General features: G+C 47.9%; 1 protein-coding gene across 1 annotated transcript in view; it reads right to left on the bottom strand.

The window, feature by feature from the left end:
* Positions 1-572: 572 nt before the first annotated feature.
* The window catches only part of SLIT3 (slit guidance ligand 3), a 651,942-nt gene continuing 625,618 nt past the window's right edge, over positions 573-26,896 (bottom strand). The window contains exons 33-36 of the mRNA XM_010358190.2: positions 17,326-17,480; positions 15,323-15,608; positions 8,630-8,838; positions 573-5,480 (exon numbers count right to left, since the gene is read on the bottom strand). Of these exons, the coding sequence (XP_010356492.1) occupies positions 5,245-5,480; positions 8,630-8,838; positions 15,323-15,608; positions 17,326-17,480 (886 nt within the window). The 3' untranslated portion in view covers positions 573-5,244. The remainder of the gene's footprint in view (positions 5,481-8,629; positions 8,839-15,322; positions 15,609-17,325; positions 17,481-26,896) is intronic.

The raw sequence follows: 26,896 nt of genomic DNA, 5'->3' as shown, positions 1-26,896 counted from the left end.
GCACTCACCCAGCTATTCTGGAATGTCTCCTCTTCTTTATTGGTGGAAGTGAACTTACCACTATTGGGTGTTATCTTATTTGTTGATTGGCACATACCCCCTCAGTTAAAGTTTAAACTCCAGGAGAACAAGGACTTGGTCTTGATCATCTTTGGAGTCCTCAATGCCTAAAACAGTCCCTGGCACATAGTAGAGGCTCAATAAATACTTGTTGAAGGAACCGATAAAGGAGAAATTTAGGCATTGGAGTCCTATAAGGAGGAATATTCCTTCCCCTATCAGTAGAGTGTTCTCTTCCTTTGAACTGGAGTGTCTTTCTCCCCCATGACCCTTGGCACCTTCTGTGGCCATACGGACCACATCCTCTGCTGACCCTAAGCTGTGTGTTGGGTCTTCTCTTTGATGGTTCTGGGGAGCTCTGGATCCATTTTTCTCACTTCATGATCCAAGAAACTGATTCTTTCATCTAATTCCACACCAGACTTTCCCCAGACCCCATGAGTGCAGTCATCTTTGTTCCAGGGGGTTTGAAAATCAGGAGTAAAAACAAAGCAGACACCACAGAGCCGGGCTGAGTTATGGTAGTCATGAGAGCATCTGATAGCTCCTCTGTGACTCATCCATTTATTTTAATGACATCCGAATATGACAGTATATTGAAAAAAGAATGCATGTTATTTATTCCATACGGGGGAAGTGGCACTGTAACACTGTTTTAAAAACATCTTTAAAAATTTCCTATTAGAACCTATCGCTGAGTTAGAAAAACAAGCTTTGCCAAATGCCCGATTATGCCTTTACTGGTCCTGCTAGCTGGCATGTTTCACTAACTTTTCTCTAGTGTTTCCTTTGGCACTGTTGAGCCCACACTACAAAACATGAACAAGTCCCACCAAATCACACTATGCCCTCAGCTTCCCCATCATCTGAGGGTACACCAGGAGACTGCTGTCGGCGAGGCAGAGGACACCCTCTGGGCCATTAAGAAAGTGTTAGAGGGTCTAACTCAGGCTTCACTCTGCCTGGACACCCACTGTGCGGTAGCAGGAAGAACTTTGGCCTGGGTGGACACCTGGGGTTAATTATCCGTGTGTTTTTGGTCTATGATCACTGCATTCTTCCATTTGTTTGACCCTCAGTTTTCCTGCCTACCACTAATGCCCTACGACTCCTCCAGCTCTATCTGGGATCTCGAGTCTGAGGGGCAGGTCACTTGTTACTATGGGCTTCTGCTCCCAGCAAAGGCAGTGGGTGACTGCTTGACTTTAGGGTTCAGTCTGGTGATAGTTTTGTTTCTGGTAAAGGGAAAGGTTAGATCAATCCTGGTCCTGGCCTTTCCTGAAGGTCACCCTGGGGCTCTTTTTCCCTTTTTTTTTTTTTTTTTTTTCCTCTGAGCTTGGGAGTTCACCCTCTTCTTGCCCCTCTTCTTGTCTTTTTGAAGCATCAGACTTGAGTTCCTTGCTATGAGATTGAGAAGGCAAAACCGTCTTCTAACAAGGGCCTTTTGGCATGTCCGTAACAGCAATAACAACAGTAATAATAACAACAGCATCTTACATTTAAGGTTTTTAGTTTACACTTTACAAATAACTTTTAAGTACATAATCTCATTGGCCATCATACGGCCCATTGGTTGAGTCAAAGAGACCTTCTTTTCCCTTTCCTGAATCCTGCTCAGGGGGGACACAGCATGAGCGGCCTCTTCTGCCCACGTACATTGCCACACAAACACTGAACCACACTTTTTCAGGAGCAAATTAACTGAACTCTTCCTGCCTCATGGAATGTCCTGTTTCTAGAATGTGACTGCTCAAGGAGAGAGAGTTTTAATCATTTGTTAGAGGAACCTCATTTCGGGGGAGAATTTTCTTAATGGTCCTTGCATTTGGCATTTCTTAAAGTCAGGGCTTCCAAACTTGAGGGAGAAGGCTCAAAGTTGTAAGGGACACACCTGGGCCTTTTGCTGTCTTGGTTGACGGGGGCTGGATTCAGGATTGGGCCCGGGGTGATGAGCAGAGGGAGGTCTCAGGTTCCTTGGGAAGGCAGAGGGAAAGCTGGCAGCCTGTTGAGTCCTCCCAGAAAGCCAGTGACCCTGGGCGGGGCTCTTGAGAGGGCCGGCTGAGTAGGCTCCAGGCTGGGTGGGGAGAGGCTAGCAGGGGCATTGGTGGTGGGATGAGGCTCAGATACACCTGCCTTGGGGGAGATGGGGGTTGGGAAGGGTGTTGGGCAGATCTCAGGACCCTCTTCAAGAGCAGAGCTTCTAAGCTACCACAGACATTTGTGATCCATCTGGCTGGCAGTGTTTTCTACCCACAAAGTAAACCACAGGGAGCTCTCAAGTCCATTTTGGGTGACAGCTCTGTCTCCTCTTTCAGGCCTTTATGCTGCCACAGCTGTCTTCCTAAACCAGAGCTTGTCTTGCTCTTCCCTTCCTCAAACAACCCTGCTGGCACCTGTGGCCTGTTTAGCATGCAAAGCTCTTTGCGGTCAAAACTCTGCCTTCATATCTACCCAATTTCTCTTTGCTCCTCCGTGTACTTCCCATACTCTTGCCACCCTAGATTTTGACTCTTTCCCAAACAAGCCAGGCCTTGCCATATCTCATTGCTTTTTAACAGGCCACTCCCAGGAAATTTCAATTCCCTTTCCCACCTCTGGCGAACTCCTGTTCATCCTTGAAGACCTAGGACTAGAAATTCCCTCCTCTGGACAGACACTTCCATCGTTTATATTGCCACTTGAGAGCACCTTGTGTAATAAGGCAATTGTCCATTTTTATGACTGTTTTTGTCACAGGCTGTAGGATCCTCAAAGGCAGGACATGTTCGTTTCCCACGAGAAGTAGGATGGCTTAGTGGTTGAGTGAGCAAGTTCTGGAGTCAGACAGCCTGGGCCCAGATCCTGGCTCTACAGTTTATTAGACATTTACTCTTGGGCAAGTTCTTTAACTTCTCTGTGTCTCAGTCTACTCAACTGTAAAACGAGTTAATAGTGTTTTAACTACATGGTTGTTTTGATAATTAAATGAATATATATCTATTTCACAATTAGAGTGGTATCTGATGTATAATAAAGTACTAAATAAATCTGCTATTATTATAATGTTTGAAACAGGCTGAGCATAGTGGCTCACACCTGTAATCCCAGCATTTTGGGACTCTGAGGCAGGAAGTTGGCTTGAGCCGAGGAGGTTGAGGCTGCAGTGAGCTATGATTGAACCACTCTACTCCAGCCTGGGTGACAGAGCGAGACCCTGTCTCAAATGACAACAAAAAACAAAGCCATCATAAGGCATAGTACCTGGAACATAATGGAGATTCACATGCATATTTTTAGATAAATTTATTCCTCAGCTATATCCCTCTCTCCTTTCTCTTCATCCCCTCCCTCCCTCCCTTCTTTCCGTCCTTCTTCCACTTGCCTCATGTTTCTCCATCTTCGTTTCTTTTCTTTCTCCCTTCATTATTCCCTGAGTCTTTGGCCCACCATTGGTCTTCACAGAGCAACTAGGCTCCTCTAGGGACCCTGAGGGCTGAAAGGTCCAATGACTTCCAAACTCTTCTCCCTGAAACTCCTATAGTGGAGGCACCTGGGGGAAGGAGGGATGGATGATGAGAGCCAGGGAACTGGTGTGAACAGCTGAACCCTGGAAGATACGTGGCTAACCTGACGGGGTGGAAGGGGGCAAATGGGAGGGAGGGAGGGAGAGACTTGGAAAGAAACAGGGGCAGGGAAGTCCCCTTCAGGAATGGAGGCAAAGGCTGGAGAGGCTGCCCTTGATGCATAAGCCCTGGTCTCTAGAATCTTTCCAGATACTGGGGAGGGAGAAAGAGGAGTGAACAAGGCAGAACAAGAACAGGAAAAAACATCATCTTTCCTTTTCTGGCAGGGCTGCTCTGATGGATTTAAGCTGCCTGAATCACCTGTGCTCACCCATTCTAGAGAGAGAATCTCAAGCTTTGGGTCTGGACTTCCGGTCTGGCTCCTCCACTTGTGTGTGGCTTAAGGCAAGTTCCAGGGCCCGTGAGGGCCTAAACTTCCTTCTTAGTGAACCGGGCTTTACTCCCTTATCCTTCCCAGGGAGGCAGGGGTTGAGTTAAAATAAGGTAGAGTTTGGATATGCATTGGAAAGTGTCACAGATGGGCAAGGGGTCTCTGTCATCATGATGGTGACCTGGAGGATCAGGTGGCAGAGGCCTGTCTTACAGCAAGAGCCTCCAAGAACCTTCTAGAGTTGGACATCTACTAGTGCTGTGGGCAGGCTTGGCTCCCAGTCTTCCGCTTCCCAGAAGGGCTACCTTCTCTCCTGGGATACATTCCAATGAAAAATTACCTGGAAGGAGGAGAGGGGGTCAGTGCATGGGTCCTGAGGAGACAGCATGATATTCTCTTCCCTCACCTCCTCTAGGAAGACCCCTCTTCTGGGGAGGAGCAGGAAAAATAGCAGCTGTTTTAAAATTTGTTAAGAGTTCCAGATGAAACCTGCAGCAGACTTCAATAGTCAGTCCTCGATTGGAAGCCAGGGCCAGCCAGGAAGGAGAAGAGGTGGCCCCCAGTGGGTTCAGACCCTGAAGGGGGGTCTGGGACAGACAGGGGCAGCAATATTTTTGCGTGGCAGTGAGACTGAGAAGGCCAGGGCTCAGCAGCTTTTCCTGGAAGAACTGGGCATCTTGGGCACTGACATCCAGGACTCCGAAAAGCTGGATAATTTTAGGGGAGGGAAAAAAAGGGAGTTAAAAAACAAGAAACAAAGATCTTTTCCTTCTCTCTCTTCCTCTTATTCCTTTTTCTGATCTCAATGAGCAGCTCTTGGTTTACTGCCGACATAATAACGTTTCATAAACATGAAAATGTCTTCCTCCTTCCTCAGGCTATCATTCTTTATTCTTATCCTTTTGTTTTAAAGCATTTTTATTAGTCTTTTTTTCCCTTAAACTTTTAAACAGCTGTTTATAAAAACAACAAATACAACACAAAACTTGGTAAAAATAACTCACTATATGGTACATATACTCAGATGGTGTGATATATTTATATAATAAAAGATGAAAATAGTCACTTTCCATAATAAAAATAAGTTCTATTTTTTTGTTTATTTTACAATATACTTAATATTCTCTTCTTCTTTAGCTTCCTCTCCAGCTTCATATCCTTCATGCTGAATCACCAGGGGGTTCCACACGGCTGTCCCAACCCCACCAAGCTGGAGTCCGAGAGGTGGCAGGCAGGCAGGCGGGCAAGGGCTTAGGAACACCCGAGGCAGCCACACTCTAAATGTCTCTCCACCTCTTCTACAAACGAGGAGCCGTCCGTGCACTGGAAGACGTATTTCCGTCGCTTGCTGCGGGTGGGCTGGCAGCACTGGGGCCCACAGCCCCCATGACATTCCATGATGGGCACCTTGGAGGCTGTGGCGCATGATGCATAACCTTTCTGGCGGCGGATCACCTCTCGGACTACTTGTCCCAGGCACGGATTCTCTGCAGAGGGCATAAAAGTCAGGGCATTGGTGGTCTAGGCGGCCAGCAGGACTGTGAGCAGTTCCCAGGTAGGCTGCTTTGAAATACTTGTGCTCTGAAGACCATAAGAATGTATTCACTCATCCATCTGCCCACCCTCCCCTCTGTCCACCCATCTGTTTTACAAACAGGTACCTTTCCTGTACTAGGCTCTCTGCTAGGCTTACACCTAAGCCCTGAGGATATAAAGATGACAAAAACAGGCTTGTTCCTTCCTTGAAGAAACTTAAAGTCAAAACTAATACTAGATGAAGCAAACTGGTAGACTGTGGGCCAAATCCTGTCCCCAGACCAATTTTGATTACCCTACATATCCCTAAAAATTAAATGCCAACATTAAAAAAGCAGGAGATTTTACCTGAAAATCTGGATTTCTGCCTTCCTTGAAAACCAGGAGGTCTGGCAGAGCTGAGCCTGCAACCCTGTGCTGCAGTGATGGCTGAAGCTGAGTGCTTTAGATGGGGCACTTTGCCCCAGTCACCACCACTCCCAGTAGTCTGTCTCTCTCAGCCTAGAGTCTAGATACTATTTAAGTGAATATATTTAATAAGAAACTGAGGTAGATGCTATAAAGAAAGGGAAGATGTTCATACAAGAACATACAGTATATGTTTTTGTATGCTGTAAGACATTTGTATGTAAAAGGTATTTGACCTGGCCCAGGGGCCAGGGAGGCTTCTCTAGGAAATGAGCCGGAGTTGATATCTGAATAAGAAGCAGGTGTTAATGAGGCTTTGGGATGAGCTTTTCCAGAAGGCCTAGAAATAACTGCAGAGCGAGAAAGGGCACCCTTGTATCTGCTTAAACACTCTGGACCCTGACCCACCTTTTCATTTCCACCCCTTTACTGTCCTCACTACAGTGGGAGAATGTCTGCAGCAAGGCACTTGAGGAAGGGAGCCGTGACCCTTGACCCTTGACAAGCAAGTCACAGTTTCCATGTCTGAAAAATGGTTAACATGTTTTCCTGTCCTTCCAGCAATTCCCAGGCTGTTACGAGCACCAGGGGAGATTGTGAAGGAGAAAGGGCTTTATGCATTTTAAAGCTTCAGGTGTTCTTAAAAGTCTTTAAAATTATGAGACTGTTAAAAGGATTAGAAAGAGGTTGACTGTGCATATGTGTAACATGGGAAGAGAAGGGGAGTGTAGATGGGGCAACATGCTAATGACTGAGGGGAAGGGATTAAGCTGTTTATACTGTCCTGACAGTTTTTCTATAAGTCTGAAATTATTTCAAAATAAGTTATTTAATAACATTTTAAAAATGAGTTTTGGTTAAGAATAGTATTTCGTATAGGTATAAAATGTGGAAAAGTCCTCAAGGGACGGGGTGGACTGCCTGGCATCCTGGTGGCAGGGAGCAAAACTTCTCAGTGTCCATGCAGGAGAAAGACTCCCCAAGGTAAGACAACTTTTTTAATATTAATATAATTTTCCTTTGTTGAGCTCACCTCAAAATTACATGATAAAGGGGCCACTAACCGAGATGAGTAATTTGATGGTTCTGACTAGGTCAGACCAAAGAACTGGTTTCTGCTGACCCAGTAAGGGCAGGAGGGTTGGATGGAGGCTGTGGAGCAATGTCCTCTGCTTGGATACATATGCGAATCATTGCAAAACGCAGGTTCTGACTCAAAAGGGCTGGGGTGGGGCCTGGGAGCCTGCATTTCTAAGTGACTCCCAGGTGATGTCAATGGTGCTGGTCAATGTCAGGGGGCCACGCTGAGTGGTTAGGGTTTCATTAGTTTTGAAGGCATGGCATCTCAAGGGCCAACAGCTGGAAAAGAGGAGGAAAAAAACCATCTAGACTACTCATGTGTTCTCCCTGCAGAGGTCCACTGAGGACCATTTTCTATACTTGTTTCATCTTTAAAAAGTCCATGCTTGAGAATCTTAACTTTGGCAGTATGAGTTATCTGCACTTTTGTTTTTTCTCGGAGACAGGGTCTGTCTCTGTCACCTGGGCTGGAGTGCAGTGGTACATTCACGGCAGCTTCAAGCTCCTGAGCTCATGTGATCCTTGTACCTCGGCCTCCCAAAATGCTAGGATTCCAGGTGTGAGCCACCACTCCTGGCCCTATCTAGATGAGGAAGTGAATCACAAGTATGCTGTTCAACGTCATGCAGATTTGAGACAGGGTCTCACTCTGTCACCCAGGTTGATCTTGGCTGACTGTAACCTCCGCCTCCCGGGTTCAAATGATTCTCTTGCCTCAGCCTCCAGAGTAGCTGGGATTACAGGCGACCACCATGATGCCCAGCTAATTTTTGTATTTTTAGTAGAGACAGGGTTTCACCATGTTGGCCAGGCTGGTCAAGGTCATGCAGATTCTAAATGACAGCTTGGCCTTCATTGTGACAATGTTGCTTCTGACTTTCCATCTCACATACTCCTTCCAACAACCCTATAAGGAAGCACAGTAGCCAGCCTCCAAGATTGCCCCCAGTGACTGCCCCCTTCTGGTACTGATGCCCTTTATGTGGTCCCCTCCCTCACTGAATGCACCTGACTGACATAACAATGCAGTGTGTTGGAAATGACGGCATGAGTGACTTCCAATTGTAGGTCACATAAGACATGTGGCTTGCTCTGTCCTGGACTGTTCACTCTGGGACATGCCAACTGCCCTGGCGCAAGGACCCTCAAAGAGCCTATGTAGTGACTCATGCAGAGCTGCAGGGCAGAACTGGGACCTCCCACCAACACCCAGCACCATGGGAGTGCAGCACATTGGAAGCAGATCCTGCTGCCTCGGGTTAGCTTACAGAGAACTGCAGCCCTGGCTGTGTCGAATGCAACCCCGAGAGATCCCAGCTAGGCTCTTTCTGAATTCCCAATCCACAGGAAAAATGTGGGCTAAAACAATGTTTTTTGTGGTTTCGAGCTGCTATGGTTTGGGACTAACTTGTTATGCAGCACTAGATAACTGATACAGGAAGGTGTAGCATTGCCTCCGTTTTCAAGTTGAGGAAATTGAGGCTCACAAAGTGACTGAACCAAGGTCATGCAGCCTTTAAGTGGCATAGCCATAACTGGAACTGAGGTGATCTGGATATGAAGTCCAACTCTGACCCCCACTTCCTCCCTCCCACAGGCACAGTAGACCCACCTTGTTGGCAGTGCTCGCCGCTAAAGCCGGGCTGGCACAGGCAGTAGGGCTCCCCTTGGTCTGAGATGTGGCACTGCCCATGGTGACACTTGAAGGCTGAGCAGGCATTGGCAGAGTCATTCTTGTTGTCACACAAGGCCCCTCCATAGCCCTCGGCACACTTGCACATGTATGATGTCCCGGTTGCTACACATTTTCCATGGTTGCAGCTAGGGGCAGAGAGGAGGATGAGAAGGGAACTGGATCAGAGTTGGTGCTGCTGAGGACTCCCTCTGTCCACCCAGCCAGGGACCAGGGGACCCAGAGCTGAGTACAGTCTAATAGCTTTCTCCATTTCCTAGGCTGAGCATCTCTTTTCTTAACCACCTTGCTTTCCCTGGCCAACCAGCCAGAAGCCTGCGAGTGTCACCCAGTGTGAGCTGTCACCACAGCAGAGGCTGGCTTGCTGATTTACACACACACCCTATGCAGCCAAGTAGCAAACAATTGCTTGAAAGAATCTAGCCATTCTCTAAACATTTTAATTGCTTTACCATCTTAAATAAGAATTACTACCACCCCACTACTACCAGCAGGTACCCCTGGCTATGTACCAGGGATTGTGTTAAGTGCTTTACACCCAGTATTGCTCTGAATTTCCATCACAACCTCTTGTCTGCTGCTCCTACACAGTACATTTCACCTGTGGGAAAAATTGAAGGTAAAGCCTATATTCTGAATCACGACGCATCACTGCCCCTATTGGAATGACATGCAGAGCCAGGATCCATATTATAGAGTCAAACACACACACACATATGCTCAAGAGCAACACAAGAACCTCAAACCCTTTATAGCTGTCCCTTATTCCTGATCCAAAAGATCATTTCCTGACTGGTTTAGCCAACCACGTCCAGTGTTGGCTCTGGTGTTAGTTTTGGCTGATTCAGGTTTCTTAACACTGACAGTACTGGGTTTCCTATATTTAGCATGATGCCTGTCACATAGTAGGACCTCAGTAAATCTTTGTTGAATGAGTAGTTGCTTAAACTATTAAATGTGGTTTGATGTGTGGTTATATACACCTCATGCCTTGCACAGGCTGAGTCTGCCCACACGGGCGCCTTTTTCTAAATCCCACGGAGACAGTCGGGGCTCACTGTTGTCCGGAGCCATGAGGCCTGGAATTAGCCAACCTCTGTTGCTTGATCTCCGCAAAGCGGAGACAAGAGGGCACATTCCCGGGTTCTTTATTTACAAAACTGTTCCTGCGCGCGCCAACCTTTCCCGCGCGTGCGCAAACATTTTCCCGCCCAGGAAGATATGCAGCCCAGGGCGCAGGCGCGATCCCGTGCCCGGGAAAAGTACAAACCCACGGCGCATGCGCGATTGTAATTTGAGAAGACCCGGCCCCCCGTCACCGCCCTGGCCCAACCTCTTCCCCTGCCAGCCTATATAAGGCATGACCCTACACTCAATAAACGAGACTTGATCAGGCTATTTGTCTTGTCTCCATTTCTTGTGTTTTCTTGTCTCCTCCATTCCCACTCCCCCTTCCAGGGCCCGTTCGACTGTCCTGCAGGTCGGGACACCTGGCGCCCGAACAGGGACCTGGACACGGGGGAAAAAGTGAGGAAGAAGGCACTAAAATCGGCCGAAAGTGAAAGTGGAAAGAAATTCCTCTGGACGTCGTGGGAGCCTGCCGCGTTGGAACCAGAGGTGAGTAATAGTGTCTGATTATGGGACAAGAATTAAGCCAGCATCAAATTTATGTAGGGCAATTAAAAGAGGCTTTAAAAACATGAGGAGTAAAGGTTAAAAGTAATGATTTGTTTAAGTTTTTTGATTTTGTAAAAGAAACCTGCCCTTGGTTTCCACAAGAAGGGACCATTGACATAAAGAGGTGGCGTAGAGTGGGAGACTGTTTTCAAGATTACTATAGTACTTTTGGACCAGAAAAGGTTCCAGTGACAGCTTTTTCTTATTGGAATCTAATCAGAGATATAATAGATAAAAAGGAAAAAGAAAAAGATCCTGAGGTAATGGCGGTGGTTACTCAGACTGAGGAAATATTAAGAGGCAGCTCCCAGACCGACCTCGAAAAATCCACACCTAACAAAGAAATAGAACTTATATCGCTACAAAGCGACGAGGAAGAGGCTGGGGTCCCCTCAATGACAAATATAGAAACATCAGATAAGGAAAAGTTCAAAAAATACCCAGTTTTACCTACAACTAATGAAAGCAAAAGTAAAAATAACCTTAACCCTTCAGAAGTAGATTGGGATAATTTAGAGGAAGAGGCAGCAAAATATAATTCTGACTGGCCACGAACTCTTACTTATCCCCCTCCCTATAATAAGGCTTCTGCCCCCGCAGTTATGGCAGTAATAGACCCAAAAGAGGAGCTTAGAGAAAAAATTGCACAGCTTGAAGAGCAAATAAAGCTCGAAGAACTACATCAGTCTTTAATCACTAGATTGCAGAAATTAAGGACAGGAAGTGAGAGCGTTCAATACCCTAAAGGAATAGAGAAACCCTCTCACCCTCAGAGAGCTGGACAGCATGTCCCAAAAGGAAGGTCGCTTGGTAGTAGGGATAGGGAGGATTCCTCTCCTCGAGATGTTTTTCCAGTAACGGAAACTATAGATATGCAGGGTCGAGCCTGGAGGCACCACAATGGGTTTGAATTTACTGTAATAAAAGAACTAAAAACTGCTGTCTCGCAATACGGAGCTACTGCCCCGTATACCCTGGCCATAGTCGAATCTGTGGCCAAAAATTGGCTCACTCCCATAGATTGGAATACCTTAGTTAGAGCAGTTCTTTCCGGAGGCGACCATCTGATTTGGAAGTCAGAATTTTATGAAAATTGTAGAGATACGGCCAAGAGAAACCAACAAGCTGGAAATGGTTGGGATTTTGATATGCTAACTGGCTCGGGTAATTACACAGAAACCGATGCTCAGATGCAGTATGATCCTGGACTGTTTTCTCAAATCCAAGCAGCAGCTACCAAAGCCTGGAGAAAACTTCCTGTTAAGGGGGATCCAGGAGCCTCACTCACGGGGGTCAAACAAGGACCTGATGAGCCTTTTGCAGACTTTGTACATAGACTTTTAACCACGGCCAGCAGAATATTTGGAAATGCCGAGGCAGGGGTGGATTATGTAAAACAGCTAGCTTACGAAAACGCTAACCCGGCTTGTCAGGCAGCAATCAGACCTTATAGAAAGAAAACAGACTTAACAGGTTACATCCGCCTCTGTTCAGACATAGGGCCCTCATATCAACAGGGTTTGGCTATGGCTGCTGCCTTTAGTGGACAAACCGTAAAAGACTTCCTCGCTAGTAAAAATAAGAATAGCAAGGGGTGCTTCAAGTGTGGAAAAATGGGACACTTCGCTAGGGATTGTAAGGGAGAGCTAGCTAAGACCTTAGAGGCAAAAGCTCCAGGCCTCTGCCCTAGGTGTAAAAGAGGAAAACATTGGTCCAACGAATGTAAATCTAAAACTGACAATCAAGGAAATCCCCTAACACCTCAACAGGGAAACGGATTGAGGGGCCGGCCCCAGGCCCCGAAACAAGCTTATGGGGCGGTCAGTTTTGTACCAACCAACAGCAATCCGTTTCACAGCTTAGTAGAGCAACCCCAGGAAGCGCAGGATTGGACCTCTGTTCCACCTCCCAGACAGTATTAACCCTTGAAATGGGACCTCAGGCCCTAAGTACGGGTATATATGGGCCCCTACCCTCAAACATGTTTGGATTAATCCTGGGGAAAAGCAGCGTCACCATGAAAGGCCTACAGGTCTTTCCAGGAATAGTGGATAGTGATTATATAGGAGAAATCAAAATCATGGCCAAGGCTATTGACAACATCATTATCATTCCTCAAGGGGATAGAATAGCGCAGTTACTCCTGTTACCATTGCTAAAAACAGCTAATAAAGTCCAACCGCCCCTAAAGGGAAAGGGAGGATTCGGATCCTCAGACATCTACTGGGTACAGCCCATTACTAATCAAAAACCCTCTCTCACCTTGTGGCTAGACGGAAAGTTATTTACAGGACTGATAGACACAGGGGCCGATGTAACAATTATTAAGCAACAAGATTGGCCCTCCAGTTGGCCCACTTCAGAGACCTTAACAAATTTACGAGGAATCGGGCAAAGTAATAACCCTAGACAAAGTTCCAAATATCTCACCTGGAGAGATCAAGAAAGTAATTCCGGTCTCATTAAGCCATTTGTTATCCCTGATTTGCCTGTTAACCTTTGGGGTAGAGATCTTCTCTCCCAAATGAGGGTCATGATGGGTAGCCCAAATGATATAGTCACTGCACAAATGTTGGCTCAGGGCTACCACCCTGGAAAAGGGTTAGGAAAAAGAGAAGATGGCATTTTACAGCCAATCCCAGCCATAGGAAAATTGGATAAAAGGGGGCTTGGAAATTTTTAACCGTGGCCATTGACATGCCTGCACCCCAAAAATTTGCTGATCCAATCACTTGGAAATCAGATGAACCCGTTTGGGTTGATCAATGGCCACTAACCAATGAGAAGCTTGCCGCTGCCCAACAGTTAGTGCGGGAACAATTAGAGGCAGGACACATTACAGAAAGCAACTCTCCTTGGAACACCCCCATATTCATCATAAAAAAGAAATCTGGAAATTGGAGACTCTTACAAGATCTAAGAGCAGTAAATGCTACTATGGTCCTTATGGGCGCCTTACAGCCAGGGCTACCTTCTCCGGTAGCAATCCCTCAAGGATATTTTAAAATTATCATAGACCTTAAAGATTGCTTTTTTACAATTCCCCTTCATCCTACTGACCAAAAACGATTTGCCTTTAGCTTACCATCTGTAAATTTCAAAGAACCAATGAAACGATACCAATGGAAAGTTTTACCTCAAGGTATGGCCAACAGTCCCACCTTGTGTCAAAAATATGTGGCAATAATAGGGCTTATACCTATTTACCTACTAACTGGACAGGACGCTGTGTCTTAGCCACACTTTTGCCAGACATAGACGTTATCCCTGGAGATGAACCTGTGCCTATCCCAGCTATAGATCACTTTCTAGGAAGAAACAAAAGGGCAATACAATTTATCCCCTAACTTGCAGGATTAGGCATAACTACTGCCGTAGCAACTGGGGCTGCAGGCCTAGGGGTTTATCCCCTTACTTGCAGGATTAGGCATAACCACTGCCGTAGCAACTGGGGCTGCAGGCCTAGGGGTTTATCCCCTTACTTGCAGGATTAGGCATAACTGCTGCCGTAGCAACTGGGGCTACAGGCCTAGGGGTCTCTGTCACTCAATACACCAAATTGTCTCGCCAATTGATCTCAGATATGCAGGCCATTTCGAGTACTATACAAGATTTACAAGATCAGGTAGATTCTCTGGCAGAAGTAGTGCTCCAAAATAGAAGAGGCCTAGATTTGCTAACTGCAGAACAGGGAGGCATCTGCTTGGCTTTACAGGAGAAGTGCTGTTTCTATGCCAACAAATCCGGGATCGTCAGGGACAAAATCAGGCGTCTACAAGAAGACCTAGAAAAACGACGAAAGGAAATAACCGATAACCCGTTTTGGACTGGGTTCCATGGACTCCTTCCCTATCTTATGCCGTTCCTGGGCCCCCTGCTTTGCCTATTGCTCTTACTCTCTATAGGACCTTTGGTTTTCAATAAGCTCATGACATTCATTAAGCAACAGGTCGAGGCTATCCAAGCGAAACCTATACAGGTCCATTATCATCGCCTAGAACAAGAAGATTGCGGTGGTTCATACTCACACCCATTATGACCACCGTCCCTATGCGCTGAACTGGACAGCCAATGACGGGTAAGAGAGTATCATCTCTCACTAACCTAAGACAGGAGGGCCGTCATAAGCTACTGCCTAATCCCATGACGGGTACCAGTGATGAGATGCATTACTCCAACCTAAGACAGGCGCAGTTCCCGAGGGACCATCTTCTAGCCATAATTATATATAAAAAAGGGGGACCTGTCCGGAGCCATGAGGCCTGGAATTAGCCGACCTCTGTTGCTTGATCTCCGCAAAGCGGAGACAAGAGGGCACATTCCCGGGTTCTTTATTTACAAAACTGTTCCCGCGCGCGCCAACCTTTCCCGCGCGCGCGCAAACATTTTCCCGCCCAGGAAGATATGCAGCCCAGGGCGCAGGCGCGATCCGTGCCCGGGAAAAGTACAAACCCACGGCGCATGCGCAATTGTAATTTGAGAAGACCCGGCCCCCCGTCACCGCCCTGGCCCAACCTCTTCCCCTGCCAGCCTATATAAGGCATGACCCTACACTCAATAAACGAGACTTGATCAGGCTGTTTGTCTTGTCTCCATTTCTTGTGTTTTCTTGTCTCCTCCATTCCCACTCCCCCTTCCAGGGCCCGTTCGACTGTCCTGCAGGTCACTGTGGCTCTGGACAGGTTCTAAGGGCCACCTGGCAGAGATGAGTGTTTTGAGCAGGGCCCTCTTATGCTGATCCCTCCAAGCAGGTCTTGCTGCTCAGACGTGTAAGCTCAGTCTCTTGACCTCTGAAGCAGTTACGCTTCCACAGATTCTATCTGCGGTCTGACTGCAACTCCTCCAGCCTCCAGTAGTGCCTATTTCTCAGGTGGGGTAGGGATTGAGGCCATGCTGGGAGCCGAAGCACACAGCCAGGGCTCCTGGGACACTGACCTGTGGCCAAGGCAGGGGTCCCGGGCCTCCTGGTCGCAGAGCGGGCCGGTCCAGCCCGGGTGGCACTCGCACACCACGCTGTCCTTCTCCACGGGGCGACACAGGCCGTGCTTGCACACGGTGCAGGACTTGCAGCCTGGTGACACCCCCAGGGACTGTGGCGGGAGGGCCTTGAAGTCCTGCAGCTCATTGTTGATGCGCACCTCGTGGATGCATCCGTGGAAGCCGCCTAGAGGCCGGTCCGTGCCCTGGCGCAAGGCAGAGAGGCCGGTGGAGGTGGGGATGCCTGTGGGAGAGGAGCCAGGACAGTGGCCTGAAGACCCTCCCCTGCCACCCTGCTGTCCTCAGAGAAAGCGCTTTTCACACATTCATGTCTAGAACTCTGGGCCTCTGCTGTTCAAATGAGGTTAACGGGCCAAAACCTCGAACCTCGTCCATACAGGGACATGCATCTTTGGTCCTGCACTGGGACTCCTTAAAAAAACGTGAATTTGTTGCCAATATGTAATATTAGAAAATTTCCCATAAAAATTTGTATATTGGACTTCCCTAGAAAAAATGAGATGATCTGGTCACCCATTGCCCTATGACCCCACCCATTGCCCTATGACCCCACTGGCTGAACTGAGGGGACCATCCCCCCCGCATAGGCAACTGCACCAAATAACCAGCTGTCCCCACCAGGCTCCTTGGCCCTTTGATCCGGGCCTCACAAGAGAACCCAGGGCAGGTGAGCTACAGCTGAGGAGAGAAGATAAGGTTTTGGGGAGCTGCTTCATCAATGAAACTTTAGGGGTCAGGGTTTTTAGACCAGTTTGCTGCCTTATATACTGTGTACCCCTCTTCTCAGGGTCTTCAAGAGACTGTTAGTAAAGACTTAGTTTGCTTTTCAATAATTGGTATTTTCCCTCCCCTTCTACACCGTTCCCTGCCCACCTTCTACAGTTGAGAGCCTGGGACTAGCCTGGAAGCAGGGCACCCAGTTCTGTTCTGGCTGCAGGTGGGGCACAGGGCACGGTCCTCCTCCAGGGATAAGTGGTGTCCCTTCTGGGGCTGCCCTTGGCCCAGAGCTTTCCCTGCCCTCCGTGTGTCTGAACCTCCCGTTAACAACGCCCTCTCCTGGGCCCGTGCTTGTCTCTGCAGGTGGACTCTGGGTAAAGTCTCGGGAATCTTAGGATTGAACAAGCAGTTCTGGTAGCTTTTTTTACACTTAACCCTTTGAGAACTATGGGTGCAGGGGCTGCATTTCAGGCCCAGACTCTGCCAAACTGATGGCTACTTTTTTGTGTTTTGTTGTCATTGTTGCTGTTGTTTTAAAGACAAGGTCTCATTCTGTCACCCTGGTTGGAGGGCAGTAGCACAATCATGGCTCACTGCAGCCCCAAACTCCCAGGCTCAAGCGATCCCCCGCCTCACCCTCCCAAGGAGCTGGGACTATGGGTGCTCACTACTGTGCCCAGCTAATTTAAATATTTTTGTAGAGATGACGTCTCACTGTGTTGCCTAGGCTGGTCTCAACTCCTGGGCTCAAGCAATCCTCCCACCTCAACCTCCCGAAGTGTTGGGATTACAGGTGTGAGCCACTGCACCTGGCTTACTTCCATTTTTGGTCTTTGATTTTAATCTCAAACTTGTTCTTCTACATTCCTTAATCGAACCTCCCAGGGTTTGAGGAGGTGGCAGAGCAGAGGGAATATGACCTGACGCTGGCAGACTTCAACAGAGCCTAGACCCTGCTTTCATCCCCTGCCTCCCCCTTCTCACCCCTCCCCGTCACAACGTGTAATTTCCAGGAGTCCTGTTCTCTTTCCTTTCCAAGCACCTGTCCTAAATTTTCTTCTCTCCATGGCCTGGCTAGTGCTTATTCACCCATTTAGAGATCAGCTTCGTTGTCCCTTCCTCCAGGAAGCCTTCCGTGATTGGCTTTGGCAGTGGCCTGGGTTTCGGAACTGGAGCACAGAGAGCCAGAGGGAGGTAGAGGTGGTAGGGAAAGAGAGCATTACCTCCAAGGTAGAGGGGGCTGTTGATGCCCACTGCTGGCTGCTTCTGGAGCTTCCCCAGGCTCTTGGGAGTTCCTTTGTCCACTACCAGGTTCAGGGTCTGGTTTAACATCACCAGCTCCACACTGTGAAACTGCCCATCATTCACTGTCTCCACGCTGGCCAGTAGAGAAGGGGAGAAAGCCAGAGAGTTCACTAAGTGCCTTCCATGGCTGGGCCCTGGGCTGTGGACTTGACCTGCATTGCTTATATTTTGTTTTACTTTTTATTTGGAAATAACTTTAAACTTACATAAGTTGTAAAAATAAAAACAGTACAGAAGATGCTTATTACCCAATTTCTCCCATTACTTTTTACTCCAATGTGCTTATGGTTTTTTCTCTGCATTGTATATACACACACACATTTCTGAACCATTTAAAGTTAAGTTACATACATCACAGCCCTTTATCCTTAGATACCTCATTTCCTGAGGACAGAGATATTCTCTTACATAAGCACAGTGCAGTTGTCAGCTTCGGTGAATTTAACATGGATACCACACTGTTATCTAGTCTATTATCTATTCCAATTCTGCATTGGACCCAATAATGTCCTTTACAGCATTTATTTCCTTCCTGTCCGAGATTTAGTCTAGGGTCAGGTATTGCATTTGGCTATCATTATTTGCATTCTTTTCTATTATTTCATACAGTTAGGCAAACTCCATTCATAGACCACCTTCTCAATTCCTGCTCTATCTGCATGCTGCCTTCGACCACTATTTACTCAACACACTTGTTCTTTTCAATTGCCCAATTTCCCCCTTAAATATCAGTAAGGATAAAGGTTAGCATTGTTCTAAAAAATAGTTCTGATGTGATTTTTATTTTTTTTAGTACATATAAAACAAACTCACAGTTAAAATTTCAGCAGTTTGCTATTGTGCCCCCTAAAGTAACCTCATGTACCACCAGTGGTATGCATGCCACGTTTGGGGAAATAGTGCCTTACAATACTTGTGCTAGGTAAGTGTGGGGAAAAGAAAGAGAGCTCAGACTGTTACTGTGTCTATATAGAAGGAAGTAGACATAAGAGACTCCATTTTGTTCTGTATTTGAGATACTGTTAATCTGTGACTCTGCCCCCAACCTTGTCCTTGCAAGAGACATGTGCTGTGGTGACTCAAGGTTTAATGGATTTTGGGCTGTGCAGGATGTACTTTGTTAAACAAGTGCCTGAAGGCAGTATGCTTGTGAAAAGTCATCACCATTCTCTTAATCTCAAGTACCCAGGGACACGTACACTGCCAAAGGTCACAGGGACCTCTACCTAGGAAAGCTAGGTGTTGTCCAAGATTTCTCCCCAGTGATAGTCTGAAATATGGCCTTGTGGGAAGGGAAAGACCTGATCGTCCCCCATCCTGACACCCGTGAAGGGTCTGTGCTGAGGAGGATTAGTATAAGAGGAAAGAAGGCCTCTTGGCAGTTGAGATAGAGAAAAGCATCTGTCTCCTGCCCGTCCCTGGGCAATGGAACATCTCAGTGTAAAACCCGATTGTATGTTCTGTTTACTGAGAAAGGAGAAAACCACCTTAGGGCTGAAGGTGGGACTTGCTAGCGGCAGTGCTGCTCTTTATGCACTAAAAAGGTTTATGGAGATGTTTGCATATGCATATCAAGGCACAGCACTTTTCCTTTCCTTAAACTTATTCATGTCACAGAGATCTTTTTTTTTTTTTTTTTTTTTTTTTGAGACGGAGTCTTGCTCTGCCGCCCAGGCTGGAGTGCAGTGGCTGGCTCTCAGCTCACTGCAAGCTCCACCTCCTGGGTTCACGCCATTCTCCTGTCTCAGCCTCCCGAGTAGCTGGGGACTACAGGTGCCCGCCTCGTCGCCCGACTAGTTTTTTGTATTTTTTAGTAGAGACGGGGTTTCACTGTATTAGCCAGGATGGTCTCGATCTCCTGACCTCGTGATCCGCCCGTCTCGGCCTCCCAAAGTGCTGGGATTACAAGCTTGAGCCACCTACAGAGATCTTTATTCATATATCTTACTGCTGACATTCTCCCTATGATGATCCTATTATCCTGCCACTTCCCTTTTTCTAAGATGGTAAAGATAATGATCAGTAAATACTGAGGGAACTCAGAGACTGGTGCCAGCGTGGGTCCTCTGTATGCTGAGCGCTGGTCCCCTGGGCCCACTTTTTCTTTCTCTATACTTTGTCTCTGTGCCTCACTTCTTTTCTCAAGTCTCTCGTTCCACCTAACGAGAAACACCCACAGGTGTGGAGGGGAAGGCCACCCCTTCAGGTAAGCGTGTTATCTCTACTTCAGAAATGAGGAAACTCAGGGAAGAAATGAGGTAGCTCAGGGAGGCTAAGGAATTTACCTAAGGCACCATAGTTGGTAAGTGATACAGCAAGGATTTGAACTGCGGTCCAGGTCAAATGTCGCTAATCTGAAAAGCTCACACTTTTTGAGTGCCCACATGATGCTTGAAGGAAATGCTCATTGGAGGATTTTGGATTTCAGATTTTCAGATTAGAGATGCTGAACCAGCATAATGCAAGTATTCAACACTTTGGGTTCCAAAAGTTATGGTTATGGGATATTCACTTTTTTTTTTTTTTTTTTAAAGATGTAGTCTCACTCTGTCACCCAGGCTGGAGTGCAGTGGCATGATCTTGGCTCACTGCAACCTCCGCCTCCTGGGTTCAAGCAATTCTCCTGCTCAGCCTCCTAAGTAGCTGGGATTACAGGCTCATGCCACCACACACAGCTAATTTCATGTTTTTAGTAGAGATGGGGTTTTCACCATGTTGGCCAGGCTGGTCTTGAACTCCTGACCTCAAGTGATCCACTCACCTCAGCCTCCCAAACTGCTGGGATTACAGGCATGAACCACCATGCCCGGCTGGTTATGGGATATTCAGTCCGCACATCCCATTTCCCCATGCTGCCTCTAACAGGGCCAGCAACCACTCACCAAGGGCCCAGATGAGCCAGACGTGGTGCTAAGTGGTTCACTTATTTGAACCTTACAAAAATTCTATGAAGTGGGTGCCAGATATTCTATTTCACAGATGAAGACACCAAGGCCCAGAGAGGTTAAGTGATTTACCTGAGGTCACCCAGCTAGTACAGGCAAAAGACGGAATTTGTAGGCAACACTTTTGACTCCCAAATTCTGCTCTTTCCAGCGCTCTACCCTCGGCAGGGGCTGGGAGGGAACAGAGGTGGGACATGATGGGAGGTGGGGAATGTAACACCTCTTCCTTCCCTGAAGCTCTCTGAGGAGTAGACTGAACTCTTGTCTTATCTATTCAGGTATCAGGGATACATAGGGAGGATCCCTCTCTCCTTGAATTCTCCCTGACAAATCCCTGTTGGCTCCAACAAGAGGATCCCGGCAGGGGGTGGCACTGATTATCTAGGCAGGCAGAGGACCGTTTCAGTGACTAACTCAGATTTAGAAATTTCAGCAGCCAAAAAGTCAAGAGAAATGCTTGGGAGAAGACAGGCTAAATTGGAGTATAGTGAAGAAAACAGTCTATTCTAGCCCCTTACTGCTGGATGGAACCATAACCAATCATAGAAACAGAACATCCCAGTCTCAGTTTCCTCCTCTGTAAAAGGGGAATAATAACCTCACAGAACTATCGTGATGTTCAAATTAGAGAGGGTACATGAAAGTGCTTTGTAACCAGGCATGGTGGCGTGTGCCTGTATCACTAGCTACTTGACAAGCTGGGAGGTTGAGGCAGGAAGACCACTTGAGCCTAGGTGTTCGAGTTCAGCCTGGGAAACAGCACAACCCGTATTTCTTAAAAACAAAAAACAAAAAAGCACTTTGTCAATTACTGGGAAAATGTGAGCAGTTATTTTAGTGTTATTTAGAAGCCTAACAAGTACCATTGCCTGCAAAGCTAGTAATCCCTGCTCTAGTGCTGATCCCTGGGACAAAGTGATGGCAGAGGACATGCAGGAGCCCAGGACCCACTCAAATCCATTGGGAAATTTTTCCTCCCATTCATTCATCCAATATCCACCCATCCATTCAACCACCCATGCTTCCTTCCCATCTATTCTACCTATTCACCCATCCACCCTCCTCTCCATCCATTCACCTAGCCATCTCTCCACCCACCCACCTACTTATTTATCTACCCTCTTCATCCATTCATTCCATCACATCCATCCATCCTTCATCTACCCTTCATCCGGCCACCCACCAAGTGTCTGCTATGGGCCACCTCGTCCTGAGTGCTGTGGATCAGTGACAAACAGGGAAGATAGGGTAACTGCACTCACAAAGCTTCCATTCCACTTTCCTTAGCCTTTCCTGTGAATCAAATGACAATGTATCAATGTAAGGTCTAGCCAAGAGATAGGATAGTGGGAGGTGGAGTGGTGGGTAAAAGAGTCCACCTAGGAATCTAGTTTTGTGATGAGGATTCAAAAAGCCCTATGAAGGTAGAGCTATTTCTATTTCAGAAGCCTCCAGCTGCTCCAAGTTGCAAGCTGAGGGCAAGGCAGAGGCCTGTGATCCTATGGATGGGCTGGTAAAAGCAGGAAGGGGAGGGAAGAGGGCCCCGTGCAGAGACCATAAACTTGTGACCTTGAGCCCTCACACAGTTTTCCAACAACACATGCAAAAATATGCACGTGTATCCCACAGCGTCCTAGAAATGGATGCTGTTTGGATGCAAATGAGCTCACCACCCTGGAGGTGTGTCAACAGATGCTGGGCAGCCACCTGTCAGAAAGGGAGCTGTCAAGAGGCTGCAGCTCAGGCATTCCCTTCCAACATTACGATTCAGGGAGTCAGGGCAGCTGTTTTCCCATTATAGACACACACACACACAGACACAGCGAACACACACCACCTGCTCCTGCCTGGCAGCTGGCTCCAGGCCCAACTCCTTCTCCCCTTCCTGCCATCCCAGGTGCTGGTGTATGGCCTCCAGGGGTACCCAGCCTGGAGACAGTGGTCTGGCAGAAGTCACAGATCAGAGAGGGCTGTGTGGTCACTGGCTTCTGCCCTAGACAGAGTGCTGGGTTCTGCAGTGCCCCAGCGCTGGGCTTCCTGGAGGGCCTCATCTGAGGCCCACATGGGCGAGTTCTAGGTAGGCTCCAGGTATAGCCTTCAGCCAGGTCATGCTTTGTGGAGAGAGATCTGGAATCACACTGGGTCTGCCAGCTGAGGGACCCTGGGCAAGTCACACCACTTCTGTAAGCCCCTGTTTCTGCTTCTATTCAATGAGTTTTATATTCATTTTACAACATTGGTTTTTTTTTTTGGTTGTTGTTTTCAGTAAGAGACAGGGTCTTACTCTGTTGCCCAGGATGGATGCAGTGGTGCAATCGTCGCTCACTGCAGCCTTGAACTTCGGGCTCAAGTGATCCTCCCGCCTTGGCCTCCCAAAGTGCTGGGGTTACAGGTCACTGCACCTGGCCTACACTGCATTTTGTTTGTTTTTGTTGTTTTTTTGAGATGGAGTCTCGCTCTGTCGCCCAGGCTGGAGTGCATTGGCGCCATCTCAGCTCACTGCAACCTTCACCTCCCAGGTTCAAGCAATTTTCCTGCCTTAGCCTCCCAAGTAGCTGGAATTACAGGTGCCCACCACCATCCCTGGCTAATTTTTGTATTTTTAGTAGAGACACGGTTTTGCCACGTTGGCCAGGCTGTTCTTGAACTCCTGACCTCAAGTGATCTTCCTGCCTCGACCTCCCAAAGTGTTGGGATTATAGGCGTGAGCCACCATGCCTGGCCCTACACTGGTTTAATGGGCAATACGTGGCCACCGACACCTAGCAAGTGCTCAGTGAAAGGTGGAAATGATGACTCCTTGACCTTACTCTGGGCTTGCTGGAGCTGGGTGTGGCAGCCACTGGGGTGGGGGAGTGAGTTAGTGAGCCCTGGAAGAGCCTGCCTACGGATTTCACAACCTTACAGCCACCCAGGGCTTTGAGTCTCTCTATACTCCCACTGGCTCATTCCCATTTCCGAGGAGGGGACTCTTGTGAGTCCCATTTTAGGGAAGGAAGCTAAGTAACCTGATGGAGGCCACACTGCTAAGAAGTGCTGGAACTGAGGTTCCAAGTCAGGATTGCTTCCAAATCCAAACCTCCCATAACGTTATCTATGCCAGTAGGTCCTCATGGGTTAACAGGTCTCTTCTTCCTGGCACCTTTTAACCAGGTCTCTTGGATATAATGGCTGAAGCCAGTGTTTTTCAAACTGGGTCCCTGGAGGTTCAGGGTAGGCAGTGCTAAAGGCTCTGGCTTTTTACCAGCAGCATCCTTAAGTCAGGATGCCTCCATTTCTACTTGCCTTAAAAAAAAAAAAAAAAAAAAAAAAAAAAAATCATGGCTGGGCACAGTGGCTCACACCTGTAATGCCAGCACTTTGGGATTACATCCTTGAATTCTCCCTGACAAATCCCTGTTGAGGATTTGGGAGGCCAAGGCGGGCAGATTACGAGTTCACCAGCCTGGCCAACATAGTGAAACCCCATCTCTACTAAAAATACAAAAAAGTAGCCGGGCGTGGTAGCAGGTGCCTGTAGTCCCAGCTACTCGGGAGGATGAGGCAGGAGAATCACCTGAATCCAGGAGGTGGAGGTTGCAGTGAGTCAAGATCGCGCCACTACACTCCAGCCCAGGCAAGAGAGCGAGACTCTGTCTCAAAAAAAAAAAAAAAAAATCATTAAATCTTAGTCTTTGAAAAAAAATAATGGGAAAATGGCTCTACTGTGACAAAAGTAGAGAAAAAAATTGAAAAAACAGTAACAGCCTAAGGTTCACGCTAAAAGAAATACAGTGGTCCCAAGCCTCAGTAATTAGTCTCCTGGAGAGATATATAAGGATTTCAGGGCAGAGAAGGGGGCTCTGAGGGTCTTCCTTATTATCTGCTGGGCCAGACCGAACTGATGCCAAGTGGGAGGTGGAGAGCTCTGGAGTTGTCAGGGTGGGGCTGGATGCATCTTGCCTGGAACTGGCATGACCACAGGCATTGGCCAGAGTGACCTGTGGCCTTTTTGCCTTTGCTTTTATTTATTTATTTTTGAGATCGGATCTTGTTCTCTCACCCAGGCTGCAGTGCAGTGGTGCAATCACAGCTCACTGCAGCCTTGACCTCCAGGGTTCAAGTGATCCTCCTGCCTCAGCCTCTCAAGTGGCTAGGACCATATGTGTATACTACTATGCTTGGGTAATTTTTTATTTTTTGCATAGATGGAGTCTCACTATGTTGCCCAGGATACTCTCAAACTCCTGGGCTCAGGCGATCCTCATGCCTTGGCTTCCAAGAATGCTGGGGTTATAGGCATGAGCCACAATGCCTGGCTTTCTTTTGCTTTTAATAATAATGGTGGATATGTGTTAATCTCTTAGTAGAGGCCAGGCATTGTGCTACCCTATGCTAAGCAGTTCACTTGCATTCTTTTATTTAACCCTAACAACCCCCAGGAAGGAGGCACACTTTTTCCTCCATTTTTCAAATAAGAGACTTAAGGCTCAGAGACTTAAGGTGCTCAGCCTGAAGTCTTAAGGGACTTGAGGGAGGAAAGGTTTGTTGTTCCTCTCGGTGCTGGTTGCTCTAACCTGAATGCTGAGTTGTGACCGCTAGGTGGCGATAGACCCTCACAGTAACAAAGAGTTCCTGGGATTTCGGATAGGCAGCAAGCAGAGACCTCAGGCCCCTGCAGCAACCCCCTACTCCTGTAGCACAGCCTACACTCCCTCTTGTCTCTGTCCTTCATGTCCTGGAGCCTGCACGGGGGGAGAGCTGGTTTGGGTGGAAAACTGACCCGGATTTAAATCCTAGTTCTGCCACTTACTGGGCTTCTAACATGAGACTTCTCATGCCTAAAACAGGAGTGAGGATCCAATGAGACAAAGACCTTGGCAGTGGATAGGATTGTAGAAATCAAGACTCGGAGAGCACGCACTGCGTTGCATTCAAAGAGCACACCCACGCGGTGTTTTAAAGTGGCTAACATTAAAAAACTTAGATATCTAACATAGAAACCCCGCTGGTCCCGCTTCTCTCGCTTCTCTTGATAATCTGCATTCCCACATGGCAGCGTCTGCTGGAGCTGAGGTCAGCCACTCCTCTGGATGGGGCTCCACCCTCCAGGCTACTGCAGCCCCCACCACTTCTTATGGGGACTACAGCCCATTTTCCCCATGTCTGTTACCTATGTGGCCATTTGGCCTTGCTGGCAGGTGAGTCTGGCCTTCTCACAAGTCTCAGCGCCAAGGAATAGTGAAGTCTGTCCCCATTCTGGGGCAAGGAGGGGCTCAGGTGGGCTTTTCTGTATATTTGCCCTGGGGCCTGGAATAGAATCTTCATGTTCCCTCGTCACCATTTGTGATTACAGCTGTGCAGATGAATAACATCAGGCATGGACAGAATGGAGACCATGGAATCTAGCCTGCAGGTCCCTGCTGGGAACCCAGGCTGCCATCCTCACTCTGAAGCTGGTCAGTGGGCCTTAGTGGGCCCAAAGCTGCCAACTCCCCTGATTATAACAGCTTTGGTTGGGCTCCCTGGCTCTGGCCCTGAGGCCAAAGTGGCCTTCCTGGGTGGCTAGAGGTAATTGCACTGATGCTGAGGAAGCGATCTCATTTTTTGTGGCTGGACTGGCCTCCTGGTCCCCTCAGCTGCTGGTCGGCTCAGCCTGTGCCCTCCATTAACCCCAGCCCTCCCATGTGACTTCCATGCAGGCTGATGGGGCCTCTTCCTCCCCAGGGCTTCCTCGCTGCTCAGCCTGAGAAAATGCTTTTGAGGCACAGGTCATGTCTCAGCTCAAACACCACCACCTCCTCCTCCTCCAAGGTCCTCCAAGCAAAAATATTTGCTCCTGGTGGGCACAGTGGCTCACGCCTGTAATCCCAGCACTTTGGGAGGCCAAGGTGGGCAGACTGCTTCAGCCCAGGAGTTCAAGACCAGCCTGAGCAACATGACAAAACCCTGTCTCTTCCAGAAAAAAAAAACAAAAATTAGATGTTGTGATGCACACCTGTAGTCCCAGCTACTCAGGAGGCTGAGGTAGGAGGATCACTTGAGGCTGGGAGGTGGAGGTTGCAGGGAGCTGTGATCATGCCACTGCACTCCAACCTGGGTGACACAGTGAGACACCGTCTCCAAAAAAACCCAAAAAACAAAAAAACTTTGCTTTATCCTTGGTGTTCCTGTAGCATGACCCCAGGGCCTCCAATGAGCATGAGCTGATTCTGCTGTGCAGCCACTGCTTGTTGGTATGTGTGTCTTCCTCCCTGGACTGTGTGTGTTTAGCTCTGTGGCCCCTGCACTTTACCTAGCCCAGGGTGGGGCCTGACAGATGTGGAATGAGCGAGAGTGTACTACTGGGAACAGAAACAGGGCTGCCTCAGGGAAAAGTGTTTGGAAGCAAAACCATTTTAATATGGAATTGCTAGAGCCTTGGGCCCCTGAGGATTGTAAACTGAATGAAGGATACTAAAGATCTGTTACAGGCTCAGCATGAAGATCTAGGCCAGGAGTGCCAGGGCATCCTTAGCTGGGTTTCCCCATGGCTAAGACAGAGCCTGGTGTCTCTCCAGAGCCA

This window comes from Rhinopithecus roxellana, chromosome 3 (genome assembly GCF_007565055.1).
Source record: "Rhinopithecus roxellana isolate Shanxi Qingling chromosome 3, ASM756505v1, whole genome shotgun sequence".
Taxonomy (NCBI): domain Eukaryota; kingdom Metazoa; phylum Chordata; class Mammalia; order Primates; family Cercopithecidae; genus Rhinopithecus; species Rhinopithecus roxellana.
The sequence above is the reverse complement of the archived record's forward strand: the minus strand, read 5'-3'. Positions and strand labels throughout refer to the sequence as shown.